The sequence below is a fragment of the Canis lupus genome, chromosome 28 (genome assembly GCF_048164855.1).
Source record: "Canis lupus baileyi chromosome 28, mCanLup2.hap1, whole genome shotgun sequence".
NCBI lineage: Eukaryota > Metazoa > Chordata > Mammalia > Carnivora > Canidae > Canis > Canis lupus.
In genome coordinates this window covers 41628505-41648776 of record NC_132865.1, presented here as the reverse complement: position 1 = coordinate 41648776, position 20272 = coordinate 41628505, and the positions used below count along the sequence as shown (strand labels likewise).

General features: G+C 38.0%; 1 protein-coding gene and 1 pseudogene across 6 annotated transcripts in view; one reads left to right on the top strand and one right to left on the bottom strand.

Annotated features, from left to right (window-relative positions):
• LOC140620433 (ubiquitin-conjugating enzyme E2 variant 2) overlaps nucleotides 1-20272 on the top strand; it is a 51377-nt gene that overhangs the window by 3827 nt on the left and 27278 nt on the right. For 4 of the 6 annotated variants that reach the window (XR_012020233.1, XM_072804682.1, XM_072804684.1 and 1 more), the window contains exon 2: nucleotides 1903-3806. The exons of the other annotated variants lie outside the window; for them this stretch is intronic. Coding sequence is in view for 3 of the 4 variants with exons in the window: in XM_072804682.1 (XP_072660783.1) it covers nucleotides 3563-3806 (244 nt within the window). In the remaining variant the exon portion in view is untranslated. The remainder of the gene's footprint in view (nucleotides 1-1902; nucleotides 3807-20272) is intronic. 6 annotated transcript variants of the gene reach the window in all.
• LOC140620435 (cytochrome c oxidase subunit 7B, mitochondrial pseudogene) lies at nucleotides 9659-10068 on the bottom strand (annotated as a pseudogene).

Here is a 20272-nt window from a genome sequence, read left to right as displayed (position 1 = left end):
AGTATAAGTACTTATAAAAAAGTATGTGTAATACTTTTCTAAAATAAATAAGTTTTAAATTTTAGAATAGTTTGTTTTACAGAGAAGTTGTGAAGATAGTATATAGAAGATTGTACATTAGAGTACCTAATGTATGTTTTCTATCTCAGAATCCCATTTGGGATACATTGTTATAAACATTTTAAAATTTCTTATCACTTAAGTTACACTAGTGTTAGAGTACGGTTCTGGGCTCTGAATGCAGATGACTGTAAAATATCTTTAAGTAATGAGAGGCTCAGGAAAAAATGGGAGTATTTTTTCTTTGATAGTGGATCTGTGTTAGCCATATGGTTGAAAAATGAAACCAAAATAAAACTTACTAATTACCTTTTTAAGAAGTGGGTAGCATTGTGTATATGGGAACAAGAACTAGATTAGCAGTCTTTAATTCCTCTGCTGCCCTGCATAGATTACTGTGGCATGGTTGGTAGACATATGCCACTGAATCTCTTAAGCCTTGCTTTCCCCATTCCTTATATGAAAAGGTTGGATAACTTGATTTTGTTTTCCCCATCTTCAAGATGAAGATATATGGGTAGAATTTGGGAGTAGTAACAGATGAGATCTGAATGGGAACTAAACAATAGGAGAGCTAAATTACTGTAGTCCAGTACATTTCCCCCCTTGAGACTTTAATAACTGGCCTGATAGATTTTTCTGTGTCTCTTAGGAACCTGGGTACTCTTGATAGACCCTTGATCTTGACAGTGTTAAATAAAACAACCTTACTGTCCTGTCCAGGCAGTCACCCCTTTGCACAGTACTGTAGAGTGGTAAAATGACCAAACAAACTGTTCAAAGCAAATTTTTTTAAAAGATTCTATTTATCTTTTTTGAGAAAGAAAGCATGAGCAGGGGGAAGGGAGAGGGAGAAGCAGACTTCCTGCTAAGCACAGAGCCCATGGGGCTTGATTCCAGAACCCCCAGATCATGACCTGAGCCAAAGTCAGGTCCCTAACTAACTTGAGCCACCCAGGTGCCCCCAAAGCAATTTTATTACTAAGTAAGAAAAATTATTACTCTGTGACCTTTGAAAATAATAGCTCAGACATTAAAAACTCTTTCTGTGGTTACCAGTGTATAAGAAAAGAAAAAAATTGTAAAAGTGAGATTTGTTTAGTACTGTAATTTAAACATGATACATTAAGAATTAGAGTGTTTTATTTGTAAACTTCTTGGGAGTAGTTTGAGCAATACTTTTTCTTCTCATCCTATAACTTATGACGTGGAGCAAGTATCTTTTCTGTGTTTTGGTGAATTGTCATAGTCCTAAATTGGAATCACTTCCAATATTTTACCCTCTTTGCTTTCAGTATTAGGAAATAATCTGAGACTTTCTTTATTGTGAAGTTTTTCACTTCCTCTGGAACACTGTCATCTTTTTCTTAAATTACTTTCGTCATTTACACCCATAAGCTCACATTCACAAAGTTCATGTGGCTGCTCATCTAGAGTCTCCAACATTTATGGTTGGGTGTTTCTTCTATAACTGTATTTACATTTGATTCATATTTCACTTTCGTGTTACCTGTTTTTCTTTCTTTGCTGCGCTTTCTTTCAGTTTTCATTTCTTTGCTGTACTTTGATCTTTGTCGGCTAACTTCCTTTTTTGGCTATTTTTATAGAATGTCACATGGGTTTATGACTGGCAGACAAGGAGGCAGTACTCCTAAAAGCTTTGCTGTCTGTATGTGACTAACAGATGTAGTGACCCATCACCAACAGATTTTAAAAGATGTGAAGTGATTGGCCACTGGTTAGGATGCTCTTCTGTTATTTACATAATGATTTATGGACTGGGGAACTAGCAGCAAAATTTATATATTTTTTTAAAGATTTATTTTTATTTATTTATGATAGACACACAGAGAGAGAGGCAGAGACACAGGCAGAGGGAGAAGCAGGCTCCATGCCGGGAGCCCGACGTGGGACTCGATCCCCGGACTCCAGGATCGCGCCCTGGGCCAAAGGCAGGCGCGAAACCGCTGAGCCACCCAGGGATCCCCAGCAAAATTTATACTTAAAGCAGTTACAGTTAGTAGACTGCTAACTGGAGCTTCAACTGTGCTAACTGAAAGTCCTGCAAACAGAAGATTATCCTTAGTGGAAACATCCACTTGACAATTATTTGGGGAGCTGTTTGACACAAAATTTCGAAGTGGATACATGAGGCTTTTAGACTAGAATAAAGAATAAAATTCAGTGTTCAAAAGTTTGTTTTAAATGTAGCTGACTTTTTAAAAGAGCTGATGCTTTTATAAATGAATCTGAGGTAATACTATAAGGTGGGACTTTAGGAGTGGCGTTTGTGAGTGACTTATTTGCAAAGTCTCCACTGATTTGTATAAGAGCAGGTGTTTCATGAATAAATAAATAAAATCTTAAAAAAAAAAAAAGCAGGTGTTATATTCAGTTTAAGTTAGAACTCAGCAATGTTTCAGACCACAGGAGGAAAATCCTTAAGGCCTGTTTATGCCTTTACATATGTTGAAATAGTAGTTCTGATGGAAAGCACCTTATGGGTCATCTGAGCTGTGGGCCAAGTTCTTTTTTTTATAGATGAGCGATGGAAATCTAGATATGAAATGACTTTCATAAGATTATTTAGCTAGATGTTGAGTCCAGAGCTAGTTTCTTGATTTCAAGTTTTTTTTATAGTACTTCTGTATTACACTGTATTCTATAAACTTTCTGTTTGCTTTTATTTTGTAGGAACCTAACAATGATTCCATAAATGAATGCCGTTAAAGATTTTTTTTTTTAATTTTATTTATTTATGATAGTCACAGAGAGAGAGAGGCAGAGACACAGGCAGAGGGAGAAGCAGGCTCCATGCACCGGGAGCCCGACGTGGGATTTGATCCCGGGTCTCCAGGATCGCGCCCTGGGCCAAAGGCAGGCGCCAAACTGCTGCGCCACCCAGGGATCCCGAATGCCGTTAAAGATTAAGACAAAAACACTTCAGAGAGTGTAATGGCATTATAAATAATTAAAACTACATGTTTTTTGTCTTGATTATGTTGAAAGAATAATAAAAAAATTTAAGACAATTGATAATCATAGCTAAATCTTGTTGCACATTTACACAAATCTTTTTTGTGAGCACAAATTCGGTATTGCAGGCAAATACACAGTCATTGTTTCTCTTGGTGATTCATTCATTCATTCATTCATTCATTCATGAGAGAAACAGAGGGAGGGTCAGAGAGAGAAGCAGGCTCCAGCAGGGAGCCTGACGTGGGACTTGATCCCGGGTCTCCAGGATCAGGCCCTGGGCTGAAGGCGGCACTAAACCGCTGAGCCACCCAGGCTACCCCTCCCTTGGTGATTCTTACAAAATCTGACATTTTCCCTCTCAGCTTATTTTGGGGATTGGAGGAGAGGTTATTGGGAATGCTATGAGAGATTGATAGGAATTCATCTCTTTCAGAAGTAGGAAGCATAACCTAATGAGTTACCTTAAATGTTGCTCATAAATTGGTGATGTAGAACATTTTATTTTTAAAGATTTTATTTATTCATGAGAGAGAGAGAGGCAGAGACGCAGGCAGAGGAAGAAGCAGGCTCCATGCAGGGAGCCCGACGTGGGACTCGATCCCGGGTCTCCAGGATCACACCGTGGGCTGCAGGTGGCACTAAACCGCTGTGCCACTGGGGCTGCCCCGATTTAGAACATTTAATACTGACTCCACTTTCTCCCATTCTTGCTCTTACCTACTTCTCCAGTTTGGGTGCCTCTGGACAGGATGGTGTATGCTCATCAGGTGAGAAGAACCTACTTCCAAGATTTGTGGGACTTATGACTGCTCAACAGCTATGTAATCTGGACTCCTTATTCTCCCCAGGGGTTTTGAAATAGTGTCTAAAATCCAGGGTACTAGGTGCTGGGTGGCTCAGTCAAGTTAAGCGTCTGCCTCTGGCTCAGGTCATGATCCTGCGGTCCTGGATTCAAGCCCCGGGTCAGGCTCCTTGCTCATGGGGAAGTCTGTTTCTCCTTCTCCCTCTGCCCCTCCCCCCACTCATGCTCTCTGCTCACTCTGTCTCAAATAAATAAGTAAATAAATAATCTTAAAAAAAATTTCAGTGTTCTCTGGAAAAAGGCCAGTTTTGCCCATGAAGTCCTTGACTATACCTTTGATTGGTTGATCACTGAGAAAGCTGAAGCTTCTGGGAGATGGAACTGTAAATAAATACTGAGTTTGGTCTCAGAAAATTACTCCTTTCTACTTGTTTTTTAAACCTTTGTTGAGTCAGAATTCATGTACCATACTCTTCACCTCTGTGTATATAATTCGTTGTTTTCTGATGTATTTGCAGATGTTTGCAACCGTTCGCTACCATCACCTTAGAACGTGTTTATTGCCCCCAAAACCCTATACACTTTAACCCTTACCATACTGTCCCTTCATCATTCCCTTCTAGCCCCTTCAACCACAAATTTATGTTCTGTTTCTGTAGATTTGCCCATTCTGGACTTTTATAGGGTATGTGATCTTTTGTGTCTGACTTCTTTTACTTAGTATAATGTTTTGAAGGTTCATCAATGTAGCATTTATCAATTATTCCTTTTAATGGCTGAATAATAGTATTCTATTTTTTTATGTATACTACATTTGATTTATCTATTCATTGCTGATTTGGATTGTTTCCACGTTTTGGCTATTATGAATAATGCTGCTATAAACACTTGTGTGCCAGTTTCTGTATGGATATATGTTTTCATTTCTTCTGGGTGTATGTCTAGGAGTACAATTGCTGGGTAATAGAATGGAAATTCTATTTTTAATTGTTTGAGAAACTGCCATACTGTTTTCCAAATGGAGAACATTTTATATTCTCACCAGTAGTTTATGAGAGTCCTGATTTCTCCACATTACAAACTGCCTGAATTTTCAATTCTAGCCATTCTAGTGGGTGTAATATGATCCTTCATTATGGTTTTGATTTGCATTTCCCTCATGACTAATGATGTTGAGCATTTTTTTATGTGCTTCTTGGTCATTTGTTGTCTGAAGAAATGTCTGTTCAGATTCTTTGCTCATTTTTAAATTAGGCCATTTTTTTTAATCACTGACTTAGAATGCTTTATATATTCTATACACAAATTTCTCCCATTTTGTAGGTTATCATTTCACTTTTTTGATGGTGTTCTTCAAAGCCCAAAAGTTTTGTTTTCATTAAGTCCAATTTATCTATATTTCTAGTTTATTAAGATGCAAAGTATGGCTTTTGGTAAGTATTTCATTGTCTAGTTGGTTCTTTAAAAATGTCTTCACTTGATTTTAGCCAAAAGGAGGAGAAGCGATGACATAATGTAACTTCTAACTGATCTGGTTATGATTATGTAGGAGTCCATGCTTCCTCTTGCCAGGTATGAGGTTTAACCTTATTAAAAAAAGTTAAATAGGTAGATAAAAAGCATTCTCTAAGCAGTCTGTGCTTTGTAAGTACTGTGATTATGATGAGTATTTTTCAGTTTAGTGACTGGAATGTTACTGAAAAATATAAACAATACATAGGTTGATTTACTATTTGTTATTTATGCTAGCATCACCTGTTAACCTAATTTATCAGTTGTAGTTTACTAACCTATATTGACGTAAGTGGTTATTTCCCGAGAGGAAATACTTAAGTTGTAAAGTTTTTACTTTTCTTAAGTGTTTACCTTACAAACAGCAATTTGGAGGGATATTTACTTATTTTGCTTAATATGGTTTTCTGACTGCAAGCTAACAACTTACAGGAGAGCAGTTACACTCATTTAAATGGTCTCTGTCAGAAGATCTCGTAACTTCTAGAGTATATGCCGTTCTTAATTTTACTTAGAAATTAATACTAGAGAGGAACCAGGGTATATTGTAGCTTACCTAACTTTCCTCCACTTCTTAGTTTATTCTAAGGGAAATGTCTTTTCCTAGTCCTAGAATAAACATTGTTAGCTGCTTTTCTGGAGAATAGTAAATAACTTCTGTATTCTCCCTTGGTTTGCCTATCTCATTGAGTTATCTGTAGTGTATCTGAGCAAAGTCTTAACAGCTTACTGCATTGTATTTGAATGTTGAATGTATCTCTTATATGGTTGTCTTCACTGACATCTGAGTGTGAGACCTTGGGGAAAGGATTCTGTCTTGGTGTTCAGAATGGGCAGCATCTGCTACAGGACTAGTCGATAAGCGTTGAGAGAAAGAATGAAAATAAGCATCTGCTATAAATTCAAGTGTTTTTTGAGTGCTGTCATTTTCTTATGGTACAGTTTCTATTTAAGAGATTTAATAATGAGAAAATAAATGGTTCAAGTAAAATCTAGCATTCCCTCTTTGTAAATTGTAATGTTTTGCTCATAAATTCTGTTTTTAGTTTACTTTTCTGAAGTAAAACAGTCCTAAAAGATTTTGTTCAAATACATTGATTAAACACATTAAGCTGATTATTTTATCCTTATATACTTGAGTTAATATGCAGCACATAATTATATGAATGAATTCATATGTATGCACAATTTTTGGGGAGTGTCCAGAGGCAGAGTGGTGTTGGTTGTAACCTAGAATACCAGTAGCATAATTCATATTCTGTGCAAAATACATTTCCCAAACCCCAGGATTGTGATACTTTGCAAACCTTATATTCTATAGGTTTTTCCACCTGTATTTGAAGGTATAGCACAGATGCTTCAGATGTACAATATTTGATTTGAGTTGTTTTTTTCCAGATACTTTTATTTACTATGTTTTATCATTTCTTTTTTTTAAAGATTTTATTTGAGAGACAGCATGAGAAGGTTGGGGGGGAGGGGTGTGGAAAGAGAGGGAAAGCAGTCTCCCAGTTGAGCTCAACATGGGGCTTGATCCCAGGACCCTGAGATCGTAACCTGAGTTGAGGGCAGATGCCTAACTGACTGAGCCACCCAGGCGCCCCATGTTTCATGAGTTCTAAGGTATTTTAACGTCTGAAAAAGTGTATGTTGGGGATCCCTGGGTGGCTTAGCAGTTTAGCGCCTGCCTTTGGCCCAGGTCGTAATCCTGGAGACCTGAGATCGAGTCCCGCGTCGGGCTGCCTGCATGGAGCCTGCTTCTCCCTCTGCCTGTGTCTCTACCTTTCTCTTTCTCTGTGTCTCTCACGAATAAATAAAATTAAAAAGAAAAAGAAAAAAAAAGTGTATGTTGTGTAGTTTAGTTTGTAGTGTTAATTTTTTTGTTAATTTCTTATTCCATCATATAGTTGATGGTATCTTAGACTTAGATGAAAGAAAATACTTAAAACCTATTACAAAGCATTTAGTGAGGTGAATATATACCAAATTTTAAAGTACAGAGTTCTACAAACATGTTAACATGTGTTCTCATTTCTTTCTTTCTTTTTTTTTTTTTTTAAAGATTTATTTATTTATGGTAGACATAGAGAGAGAGGCAGAGACACAGGAGGAGGGAGAAGCAGGCTCCATACAGGGAGCCTGATGTGGGACTCGATCCCAGAACTCCAGGATCACGCCCTGGGCCAAAGGCAGGCGCTAAACCGCTGAGCCACCCAGGGATCCCTGTGTTCTCATTTCTTAATTGAATATTAAGCAATTGTTATAAACCTAATATATTCCAAGGGCGCTTGAATGGCTTAGTTGGTTAAGTAAGTGCCCGACTCTTGATTTGGCTCAGGTCATGAATTTTAGGATCCTGAGATTGAGCCCTGCATTAGACTCTGCACTCAGCAGTTTATTCTCCCTCTCTCTCTCTGCCTGCCCCCTTTGGTGTGTGTGCATGTGCATGTGCATGTTCTCTCAAATAAAATCTTTAAAAAAATATATTTTAGGGACACCTGGGTGGCTCAGCAGTTGAGCAGCTTCGGCTTAGGGCCTGATCCCAGCATCCGGGATCAAGTCCCACATTGGGCTCCCTGCATGGAGCCTGCTTCTTCCTGTGCCTGTGTGTCTGCCTCTCTCTCTGTGTCTCTCATGAATAAATAAATCTTTAAAAAAATAAAAATAAAAATAAGGGCAGCCTGGGTGGCTCAGTGGTTTAGTGCTGCCTTCAGCCCAGGGCGTGATCCTGGAGATCTGGGATCGAGTCCCACGTCTGGCTCCCTGCATGGAGCCTGCTTCTCCCTCTGCCTGTCTCTGCCTCTCTCTCTCTCCCTGTGTCTCTTATGAAAAAATAAAATCTTAAAAAATAAAAATAAAAAATATGTACTAGTGAAAAATATTTTTAATCTCATGCAATTTCTTGAGATATTTTAGAGACAAGTTAAAATTGCTGTACATGATAAATCTTCATTTCAGCAAAGGAATATTCTGATTTTTTGTGACTCTTGTAAATGTAGTTTTTATCATTAAATCAGTATTTGTATTATCAGTTCATACTATCTGATGGATATAATTCCATTCTAAAGTTTTTTGTAATGTAAATCATATGCCTTGATGTCAATTCTGTATTGACATTTTTGACATTCTTGATGATAGTATTTATAGTGGGATTATGATTTCTGGTTTTGAAAAAGCTAGTGGGATTATAGGAAATTATGGAATGGGTTTTTTCCTGAGTGAAGAACTGTGAATAAGGATTAATGATTCAGTCATATTTGTTCCTTTGCTGAATGAGTGGTCAGAGCTAATAGGATGATAGGCCTACTCAACTAGGAATTCCGCTGATGGTGCATGGAAGACTGAGTGCACATAGTTTAAAACAGAGGCCAGTAAAGACACAGAATGTCTTCATGTACTTTTCTAAAATATTCTGCTTTTAATAACATAGTAAGGTAAAAAGGCCTAGTGAGTTTATTTTTTTATTTTTATTTTTTATTTTTTTTAAAGAGTTTATTTATTTATTCATGAAAGACACATGGAAAGAGAGGCAGAGACATAGGCAGAGGGAGAAGCAGGCTCCCTGCAAGGAGCCTGATGTGGGACCTGATGCTGGATCCTGGGATCATGCTCCGAGCCGAAGGCAGACGCTCAACCACTGAGCCACTCAGGCACCCCAGGCCTAGTGAGTTTAAAGCAACATTTGTTCATATCTTTGGGTTCATATTGATGAACATTTGAAAACTTCTGATAAATACAATCAATGTATATGTGTTGTTATTAGGCCTGTTTTTTTCATTTCTATAATTACTGTAATTCATGTATTTTATTATCTTATTAAGTTTTTATTTTAATTCCAGTTAGTAAACATACAGTCTTGTGTTAGTGTCAGGTGTACAATATAGTGATTCAGCACTTCATGTATCACCTGGTGCTCATTGCAAGTGCACTCCTTAGACCTCATTACCTTTTTAACCACATCCTCCCAACCCATTCCACTTTGGGAACCATCAGTTCTGTGTAAGACTCAAGTTTTCGATTTCTGTCTCTCTTTTTTATTTCCCCTTTGCTCATTTTTTTTTAAAAGATTTTATTTATTTATTCATGAGAGACACACACAGAGAGAGAGAGAGGCAGAGACAAAGCAGAGGGAGAAGCAGGCTCCATTCAGGGAGCCTGATGTGGGACTCGATTCCAGAACTCCAGTATCTCATCCCGGGCTAAGGCATGCGCTAAACCGCTGAGCCACCCGGGCTGCCCTGCCCATTTGTTTCTTAAGTTCCATATATGAATGAAGTCATAGGGTATTTGTCTTTCTCTGACTTATTTTTTTTTTGAAGGTTTTAAATGTACTTTATTTCTTAAATCATGCCATATTTTAGTGGGTGCACAGTGCTTTCACTTGGCATCAATTAGGAGTTGGTTTTGAAACAATTCATTATTACACCAGCTGGGATTACTGATCCCTCCATTCCTTTGGGGTGACTCTGCCAACAGGGGACAGGTTCCATTCTATTCCAATTTGTGCTGCTGTATATGCCCATACAGCAATACAGAAAGTGGCTCCACTAGCTAATACAGCATTACCATATTTATCATGGAAATCAGGTGCCCATTTCTGGTGACTCTGCCTTGCCATTGTTTGTGGAATGCTTTGAACTCCGAGATGACTTAGAGCGATTCTGGCCATGGGAAACATCCTGGAGCTGAAGGCAGAACGGTGCAACTGCGGTTACTGCTTTGCTACAACTTCATGCCAAGTACCCTTGCAAAGAGCCCTGAAAAACAAAAATCTCTGACTTATTTTTTGATTAGCATTGTATTCTCTAGCTCCATCCATGTTGCAAATGGCAAGATTTCCTTGTTTTATGGCTGTTACACACACACACACACACACACACCGTCTTCTTTATCCTTTCATCACTCATTGGACACTTCACCTGCTTTCATATTGTAGTTATTGTGAATGATGATGGTATAAACATAGGGGTGCATGTATTCCTCCCCCCCCTTTTTTTTGCATGTATCCCTTTGAATTAGTGTTTATGTATTCTTTGGGTAAATAACCAGTGTTGGAATTGCTGGATCATAGGATAGTTCTATTTTTAACTTTTTGAGGAACCTTCATACTGGTTTCCACAGTGGCTGCACCAGTTTTTATTCTCAAAGGCAGTACAGGAAGGTTTTTTCCCCTCTGCATTCTTAGCAACACCTGTTTTTTTGTTGTTGTTGATTTTAGCCATTTTGACAGGTGTGAGATGACCTCTCATTGTATTTCTGATGCTAAGTAATGTTGAGAATGTTTGTTAGCCATCTGTATGTTAGCCATCTGTATGTCTTCTTTGGAGAAAGGTCTGTTCATGTCTTCTGCCCATTTTGAAGTTGGATTGTTTGTTTTTTGGATGTTAAGTTCTTTATGTATTTCAGTATTTATCAGATGTCATTTGAAAATACCTTTTCCTATTCCATAGGTTGCCTTTTAGTTTTGATTTTCCTTCGTATGCAGAAAAGTTTATTTTATTGTAGACCCAATAGTTTGTTTTTGCTTTATTTCCTTTGCCTAGACATAGCTAGAAAAAAGTTGGTATGGCTGATATGAAAGAAGTTACTGCCCGTGTTCTCTTAGGATTTTTATGGTTGCAGGTTACACACTTAGGTCTTTAACTCATTTTGAATTTACTTTTGTGTATGGTATAAGAAAGTGGTCCAGTTTCTTTTGCATATTGATGTCCACTTTTCCCAACACCATTTGTTGAAGAGACTTTTTCTCATTGGGTGCTCTTTCCTACTTTGTCAAAGATTATTGACTATATAGGTGTAGGTTTATTTCTGGATTTTCTATTCCATTCCATTGATTTATGTGTCTCTTTCTGTGCCAGTACCATACTGTTTTGGTTACTACAGCTTTGCACTTTAACTTGAAAACTTATATTGTGATACTTCTGTTTTTTTTTTTTCTTTTTCAAAAGTGCTTTGGTTATTCAGGATGTTTTATGGTTCCACGTAAATTTTAGATGTGGTTCTAATTCTGTGGAAATTGCTGTTGGTATTTTGATAGGGGTTGCATTAAATGTGGAGATTGTTTTTGGTAGTATAGTCATTTTAACAATACTTGTTGGGCAACCTGGTTGGCTCAGTGGTTTAGCGCCGCCTTCAGTCCAGGGCATGATCCTGGAGACCCGGGATCAAGTCCCACGTCAGGCTCTCTGTGTGTGTGGAGCCTGCTTCTCCCTCTGCCTGTGTCTCTGTGTCTCTTTCTCTCTCATGAATAGATGGTTAACAATACTTGTTTTTTTAATCCATCAGCGTGGAATGTTTTTCCATTTTTTTTTGTGCCATCTTGAATTTCTTTCATCAGTAGTTTACAGTTTTCAGAGTATGGGTCTTTCACCTTTTTGGCTAGGTTTATTCCTAGGTATCTTATTGTTTTTAGTGCAATTGTAAATGATATTTCTGCGTCATTTTTGGTGTGTAGAAATGCGGGCAGCCCGGGTGGCTCAGGGATTTAACGCCCGTCTTCAGCCCAGGGTGTGATCCTGGAGACCTGGGATCGAGTCCCACGTCGGGCTCCCTGCATGGAGCCTACTTCTCCCTCTGCCTTGTGTCGCTGCCTCTCTCTCTCTCTCTCTGTGACTCTCATGAATAAATAAATAAAATCTTAAAAAAAGCAGTAGGTTTCTACACATCGATTTTGTATCCTGCGACTTTATTGAATTCGTTTATCAGTTCTAGAAGTGTTTTGGGTGGGTTCTTTCATGTTTTCTATATAGAGTATCATGTCATATGCAAATAGTGAAAGTTTTGCTTCCTCTTTATCAGTTTAATTGCCTTTTATTTCTTTTTTTTTTTTTAATTTTTTTTTTTATTTATTTATGATAGTCACAGAGAGAGAGAGAGAGAGAGAGGCAGAGACACAGCCAGAGGGAGAAGCAGGCTCCATGCACCGGGAGCCTGACGTGGGATTCGATCCCGGGTCTCCAGGATCGCGCCCTGGGCCAAAGGCAGGCGCTAAACCACTGCGCCACCCAGGGATCCCTGCCTTTTATTTCTTTTGTAGTCTGTTTGCTATGGCTAGAACTTCCAGTACTGTTAAATAACTGGTGAGAGTCTTATTCCTGACCTCCTGACCTTAGGGGAAAAGCTCTCAGTTTTTCTTCATTAAGGATGATGTTAGCTGTGGAATACAATTCATGTATTTAATTTAATTTAATTTTTTTAGAGAGATGGGAGGAAGTGGGAGAGAGAGAATCCAATGTGGGGCTGGATCTCATGACTTTGAGATCATGACCTGAACCACAATCAAAGAGTCAGGTGCATAACTTACTGAGCTACCCAGGTGCTCCTAATTCATGTCTTTTAAAGTGATTTTATGTAATGTTTTAAATATATGACATAACTACCTGAATGTATGGCAGTTGACCTCTAAGTTTTTGCACTGCTAACCATTTTTCTCCAGAGTACTTTTTCACTTGCTCTTCTCACCTTTACCATCTATGACTGTATAGCAAATCACTGTATAACTTAGTGGCTTCAAATGTGATGATTGGCTGGGCCTATTGTTCAGGTTTCTTGATTCAATTAGGACTGGCCATTGTCTGGCCTGTTTGACTTCTTAACATCCTGGTAGTGTCTTAATTGATGGTTGGCTTCCAAGAGAGCTAAACAGAAGAGAAGCCACCAGGCTTCTGAGAATGCTATTTCCACAACTACACCAACATCACTTTACCATATTCTGTCAAAATAAGTGGCAAGGCCTTCCAGATTCAAGCAGAGGGGAAATAGTCTCCAGCCCTAATGGCGGGAGGGCTATGTCCTGAGAGAGGAGAATTATTCATAGCTGGCTTTGGAAGCAGTCTACACTCCTGTGTTTTGTTCTTGAGGACAACATAACTTGAAATTTGAAGTTAAAGCATATGAATACAAATTCTTTTTTTTTTTTTTAAGATTTTATTTATTTATTTATTCATGAGAGACACAGAGAGAGAGAGGCAGAGACACAGGCAGAGGGAGAAGCAGGTTCCATTAAGGGAGCCTGACGTGGGACTCCATCCGGGGTCCCCAGGATCAGGCCCTGGGCTGAAGGCTGCGCTAAACTGCTGAGCCACCCGGGCTGCCCCTGAGTACAAATTCTTGTTACGTTTGTCAAATTACCTCTTTTAAAAAAAAAAAAAAAAAAAATTATTTATTTATTGTCAAATTACCTCTTAAGGTAGAATTGATTTCCAGTGGTATAAAGTTATGTATACTACATATATTTTTCTCACAGTTTTACCAGCATTGTGTTTAGCATGTTTTAAATTTTATTTTTGGGTGGATGCATAATTTCATCATTCTTTAGTTTGCCAATTTTTTAAAGAATTTTTAAATTTGGTTTATTTTCTTGTATCATTTGTATTTCATGTGTATGAAATATATATTCTTTATTGTTATAGATATTTGTGGCCATTTACTGCTTGTTCAGGGAACTGGTTATTGATATTAGGAGATTTTTAAATACTTTAAATAAGTACTGAAATCAAGTTGAAAATTTTTAACTTTAATGCTTTTTGCCTTTTTTTTTTTTTTTTTTTTTAATAGGATAGGGTCTTGTCCAATGTTCTGAAACAGTCCTCTGGATGAAATGAAGGAAGGTTAAATGGGAGGAAAATGAGACTACCTCTCAGTGGGAGGAATAGCAGATAATTTCTGGCTTCCTTTAATGTGCCACCAAATACAATGACTCTTGACTATTTTGTTTGCAAGTTAATAGATAAAAGAATCATGAATCTTTAGAAAGTAAAACTATAGCATAACAAAACTGCATTTGATCTTTGGTTTAAAGGCAGTTCAGGAATCATATAGGTAAGTTGTTTTGTTTTAAAATTGATTGGTGATACCTTGCTTTTTCACGGAGATCAAGAATCATAAATTTGGGAATAATGTGGCTCAATAAGGATTTTGAACCAGAAAATGGAGATAAGGGCAGAGAAAAGGCAAAGGATTTCTTCTTCCTGTTGCCTGTTCTTTCTACCCAGTCTGGTGGATTTCCTCCTGTAGTAGGCTTTTATGTGTTGTTGGTCAGTCATTGAGATTTGTTGGGATGGACAAAAGGTTGTACGTCACTGATGTAGTTTAGTTCTACATTTCACACTGAAGTGTGCAAAGTGTAAAAGAAAACACTGTTTACTCAGGGTCATCTGGCTAGTTTCCTATTAATGAAAATACTAAAATGTTAATGAAAAATTTGTGTTGTTCCTTCTTGTTTTTAGCACTTCTCATAATCTGATTTCTGTGTCTTGCTCCCCTGTTAAACTATAAGCTGCAAGAGGCCTGGGACCATGGTTGTCAGTGGTAGATCCCAATGGCCTTGCAGAGTTCCTAGCTTGTAGTTGATTTTTATTTTGGTTAATTGGAAGTAAATACAATTACAGAATTACAATACAATGAATCAGTTTTCTTAGTTTAGGCACTTAACTTTTCTTTATCTTTTATCACTACTGATAGTATTTTCCTCTTCCTTCCTTATCATGCTTAATGCCCACCCCTTACCCCACCTCTTACTGCAGGTAAAGTCTGAGTTTGCAAGTGCACCTTGTCCTTTCTTTGTTGAGCCCCATATTCCAGGTCATATCTGGCTCTTTGCTCATTCACCCTCAATTACTGTACCCAAACATTGCCCATCATTCTCTCTCTCATGTTCTGCCACCCCTTTTTTTGTGATGTTCCTCCTTTTAAAAGACAGATTTTAAACAGCAGAAAAAAATTGGGAATACAGGGCAGCCTAGTGGCTCAGCGGTTTTGCACCGCCTTCAGGCCCAGGGTATGATCCTGGAGACCCGGGATGGAGTCCCACATCGGGCTCCCTGCATGGAGCCTGCTTCTCCCTCCGCCTCTGTCTCTGCCCCTCTCTCTCTCTCTCTCTCTCTCTCTCTCTATTTCTCATGAATGAATAAATTTAAAAAAATCTTTTAAAAAATTGTGAATACACATATATCAACCACTAGCTCTCTCAAAATCTAATAAATTATTTTTGCTTCAGATTGTTTTCGAAGAAGTAAAATGTTATCAGTATCCTTCTAAGTACTAGGCCTCTTCCTCTTTGCCCAGAGGTAATTGCTATCCTGATTTTGGAGTATATTGCACAAACATATTTATACTTTTGCTGCATATGTAAGTACTTAGGAACAATATAAAGATCTATTTATATGCGGCTTTTGAGCGGGTTTATATTTTCTTAAGTTTTTTCAGTTCATTCATCAAAGTAGTTGTACTAGTTTATTCTCATTATCAGCAGTGAATGAGATGGAAAGAACCCAGATGTCCATCAACAAGAAACAAAACAGAGTTGCTTCAGGTGATCTCTTTAATACCCATCACCCAGTGACCCGAACCCACCACCTTACTCCCCTCTAGCAACCCTCAGTTTCCTATAGTTAAGAGTCTCTTTTGTTTTGCCTATTTTTATTTTTTTTCTTCTCCTGTTTCTCTGTTTTGTTTCTTAAGTTCCATATATGAGTGAAATCATATGGTAGTTATCTTTTTCTGATTAACTTATTTTGCTTAGCATAACACTCTCTAGTTCCATCCAGGCCCTTACAAATGGTAAGATTTCATTCTTTTTGATGGCTGAGTCCTATTGTGTGTGTGTGTGTGTATATATATATATATATATATATATATATATATACACATACATATACCACATATTTATCCATTCATCTGTTGATGGACATCTGGGTTCTTTCCATCTCTTAGTTGTTGTGGATATTGCTGCTATAAACTGAGTGCATGTGCCCCTTCAAATCACTGTATCCTTCGAATCACTGTTTGTATTCTTTAGGTAAATACTTAGTAGTGAAATTGCTGGGTCTTAACAGTAGCTCTATTTTTAACTTTTTGAAGACCCTTCACACTGTTTTCCAAAGTGGCTGCACCAGTTTGCATTCCCACCAAGAGCGTAAGAGGATTTCCCTTTTTCCACATCCTCACCAACATCTGTTGTTTCCTGAGTTGTTCATTTTAGCCATTGTGATTGGTGTGAGGTGGTATCTTATTTTGGTTTTGATTTGTATTTCCCTGATGCTGAGTGATGTTGAGCAGCTTTTCATGTATCTGTTGGCCCTTTGTATATCTTCGTTAGAGAAATGTCTGTACATGTTTTCTGCTTGTTTCTTGACTGGATTTTTTTTTTTTTTTGGGGGGGGTGTTAAGTTTGATAAGTTCTTTATAGATTTTGGATACTTAACCCTTTATCTGATGATCTATTTGCAAATATCTTCTCCCATTCTGTAAGTTGCCTTTTAGTTTTGTTAATGTTTCCTTTGTTGTGCAGAAGTTTTTAAATCTTTTTTTCTTTAAAGATTTTACTGATTTATTCATGAGAGAGACACACAGAGATAGGTAGAGATATAGGCAGAGGGAGAAACAGGGTCTTTGCAGGGAGCCTGATGCTGGACTCAATCCCTGGACCCCAGGATCATGCCCTGAGCTGAAGGCAGACGCTCAACCACTGAGCTACCCAGGCGTCCCAAAAGCTTTTTATCTTGATGAAATTTCTATAGTTCATTTTTGCTTTTGTCTTTATTGCTTTTGGAGGTGTGTCTAGCAAGAAGTTGCTGTGGCCAAGGTCAAAAAAGTTTCTGCCTGTTTTCTAGGATTGGGTGGATGCTTGCCTCACATTTAGGTCTTTCATGCATTTTGAGTTTATTTTTGGATATGGTGTAAGAAAGTGGTCCAGTTTCATTCTTCTGCATATGGCTGTCCAATTTCCCAACACCATTTGTTGGTGACTGTCTTTTTTCCATTGGATATTCTTTCCTGCTTTGTGGAAAAGTAGTGGATCATAGAGTTAAGGTTCCATTTCTGAGTTCTCTGTACTGTTTCATTGATCTGTGTGTCTGTTTTTATGCTAATACCACACTATCTTGATGATCACAGCTTTATAATACAGCTTGAAGTCCTGGAATTGTGACGCCTCCATCTTTGGTTGGTTTCTTCCCCTCCCTCCCTCCATTCTTCCCTTTCTTCGATTTTATTTATTTGACCGAGAGAGAGCGTGCACATGGGTACACAAGCAGGGAGAATGGCAGGGAGAGGGAGACGAGGAAGCAGAAGCAGGCTCCTCACTGATCAAGGAGCCTGGTTGGGGCTGGATCCCAGAAGCTTGGCATCATGACCTGAACCAAAGGCAGAAGCTTAACTGACTGAAGCACCCTGTCTTTTTTCAGCATTCCTCCGGCTATTCGGGGTCTTTTCTGATTCCATACAAATTTTAGGATTGTGTGTTCCAGCTCTGTGAAAAATGCTGATGGTATTTTGATAGGGATTGCATTGAATGTGTAGGTTTTGGGTAGCATAGATGTTTTAACAATGTTTATTCTTCCCATCCATGAGCATGAATGTTTTTCCATTTGTGTCTTCCTCAATTTATGTCATAAGTGATCTGTAGTTTGCTGAGTACAAATCTTTTATCTTTTTGGTTGGGTTTATTCTTAGGTATCTTACTGTTTTGGGTGCAATTATAAATGGGATCTATTGCTTGATTTCTCTCTTTGCTGCTTAATTGTTAGTGTATAGAAATGCAACGGACTTTTATGCATTGATTTTATATTCTGCGACTTTGCTGAATTCCTTTTATCAGTCTAGCAATTTTTGGGTGGAGTCTTTTGGATTTTATACATACAGTATCTGTGAAGAGTGAGTTTGACTTCTTTTTTTGCTGATTTGGATGTTTTTTATTTCTTGTTATTGTCTGATTGCTGAGGCTAGGATTTTCAGTACTCTTTTGAACAACAGTGGTGAGAGTGGACATTCCCTTTTGTGTTCCTGACCTTAGATAAGGGAAAGCTCTCAGTTTTCCCCCATTGTGGATGATAGTTACTGCTGTTATTTCGTGTATAGTCTTTATGATGTTGAGGTATGTTCCCTCTATCCCTACGTTGTGGAGTGTTTTTTATCAAGAAAGGATGCTGTATTTTGCCACATGCTTTTTCTGTATCTTCTGGGAGGATCATATGGTTCTTATTGTTTAAAAAATTAATATAGTGTATCACATTGGTTGATTTGCAGATATTGAATCACTCCTGCAGCCCAGCAATAAATCCCACTCCTGGTGGTTGTGGTGAATAATCCTTTTGATGTACTCTTGGATTCTATTAGCTAGTATTTTGGTGAGAAATATTTTTTTAAGATTTTATTTATTTATTTACTCATGAGAGAGAGGCAGAGACACAGAGGGAGAAGCAGGCTCCAAGCAGGGAGCCCGATGTGGGACTCAGTCCTGGGCCAAAAGCAGGCGCTAAGCCTCTGAGCTACCCAGGCATCCCCCCACCCCACCCCACCCTTTTTTAAGAGGTGAGAATTTTTGCATCTGTGTTTATCAGGGTCTGTACTTCTTTTTGGTGGAGTCTTTGTCTGGTTTGGGGATCAAGATAAAAGAGTTTGGAAGTTTTCTTTCCATTTCAATTTTTTTGGAAGAGTTTGCAAAGAATAGGTATTTTTCTTTTTTTTTTTTTTCTTTTGGTATTTTTCTTTATATGTAGAATTCCCCTGGGAAGCTATCTAGTCCAGTATGTCATTCAAAGCCCTTGTTCCCTTGTTGATATTCTGCTTGGGTGTGCCTATTTCTGTGAGTGTAGTGTTAAAGCCCTCTACTATTATTTAGCCTTGTATTATTGTCAGTGAGTTGCTTTAGGTTTCTTATTATTTGATTTATATATTTGGGTGCTCTCATGCTAGGGACATAAATTTTTATGATTGTTAGGTTTTCTTTTTTTTTTTTTTTTTTTTTTAATTTATTTATTTATGATAGTCATCAGAGAGAGAGAGAGGCAGAGACACAGGCAGAGGGAGAAGCAGGCTTCCGTGCACCGGGAGCCCGACGTGGGACTCGATCCCGGGTCTCCAGGATCGCGCCCTGGGCCAAAGGCAGGCGCCAAACCGCTGCGCCACCCAGGGATCCCGATTGTTAGGTTTTCTTGTTGATAGATCCCTCACAGGGAGCTCGATGTGGGACTCGATCCCGAATCCCGGAATCATGCCCTGAGCTAAATGTAGACGCTCAACCGCTGAGCCACACAGGTGTCCCTCTCTTTATCTTTGTATTTTGGTAGTTTCACTAAAATATGTGGAGGTGTTAACCTATTTTTGTTGATTTTGAGGGGAGTTCTCTGTGCCTCTTGAACTTGAATGCCAGTTTCCTTCCCCACATTAGGGAAGTTCTCAGCCATAATTTGTTCAGTAAACTTCTGCCCCGTTTTCCCGCTCTTCTTTTGAACTCCTATAATATGTATATTATTTTGCTTTATGAAATCGCCTAGTTGTCTATCTTCTTGATCTAATAGTTTTCTTTCCCTCTTTTTTTTTCAACTTCATTATTTCCTATAGTTTTATTTTCTCTATTACTGATTCGCTCTTCTCTTTGTTCTTCCTCATTTTTATGGCCTCCCCTGGAGATTGCATCTCGGTTCTTCCATTTGTTCAGGCTACGTTTGTAATTTCAGCCTGATTGGATTTTAGTTCTTTTATCGCCACAGTAAAGGATTCTCTAGTGTCTTTTACGCATTTTACAAGCCCACCCAGTATCTTTTTTTTTTAAAGCCCACCTAGTATCTTAATATTCGTTTTAAATTTTAGTTCAGACATCTTATATCTGTATTAACTCCCTTGCTGTGAGTACTATCTTCCATTCATTCTTTTGGGGTCATTTTCTCTATCTCATCAAGTCTGGGAAAGAAAAGAAGAGAGAAAAAGAATAAAACCATAAATAACACCACTAACAAAAAATCCACCCCCCAAACTAGATCTTGAGTGTTTTTGGTGTGCTTGATAAACTAGATCCCAAAATAAGAAAGAAAAAGTATATAAAATAAAACAAAATACAATGAAGGGAACCAAAAAACTAAAAAAAAAGTGGTATGTATAAAAATGAAAAGAATTAAAAAAGGAAAAAAGTGAGACAGT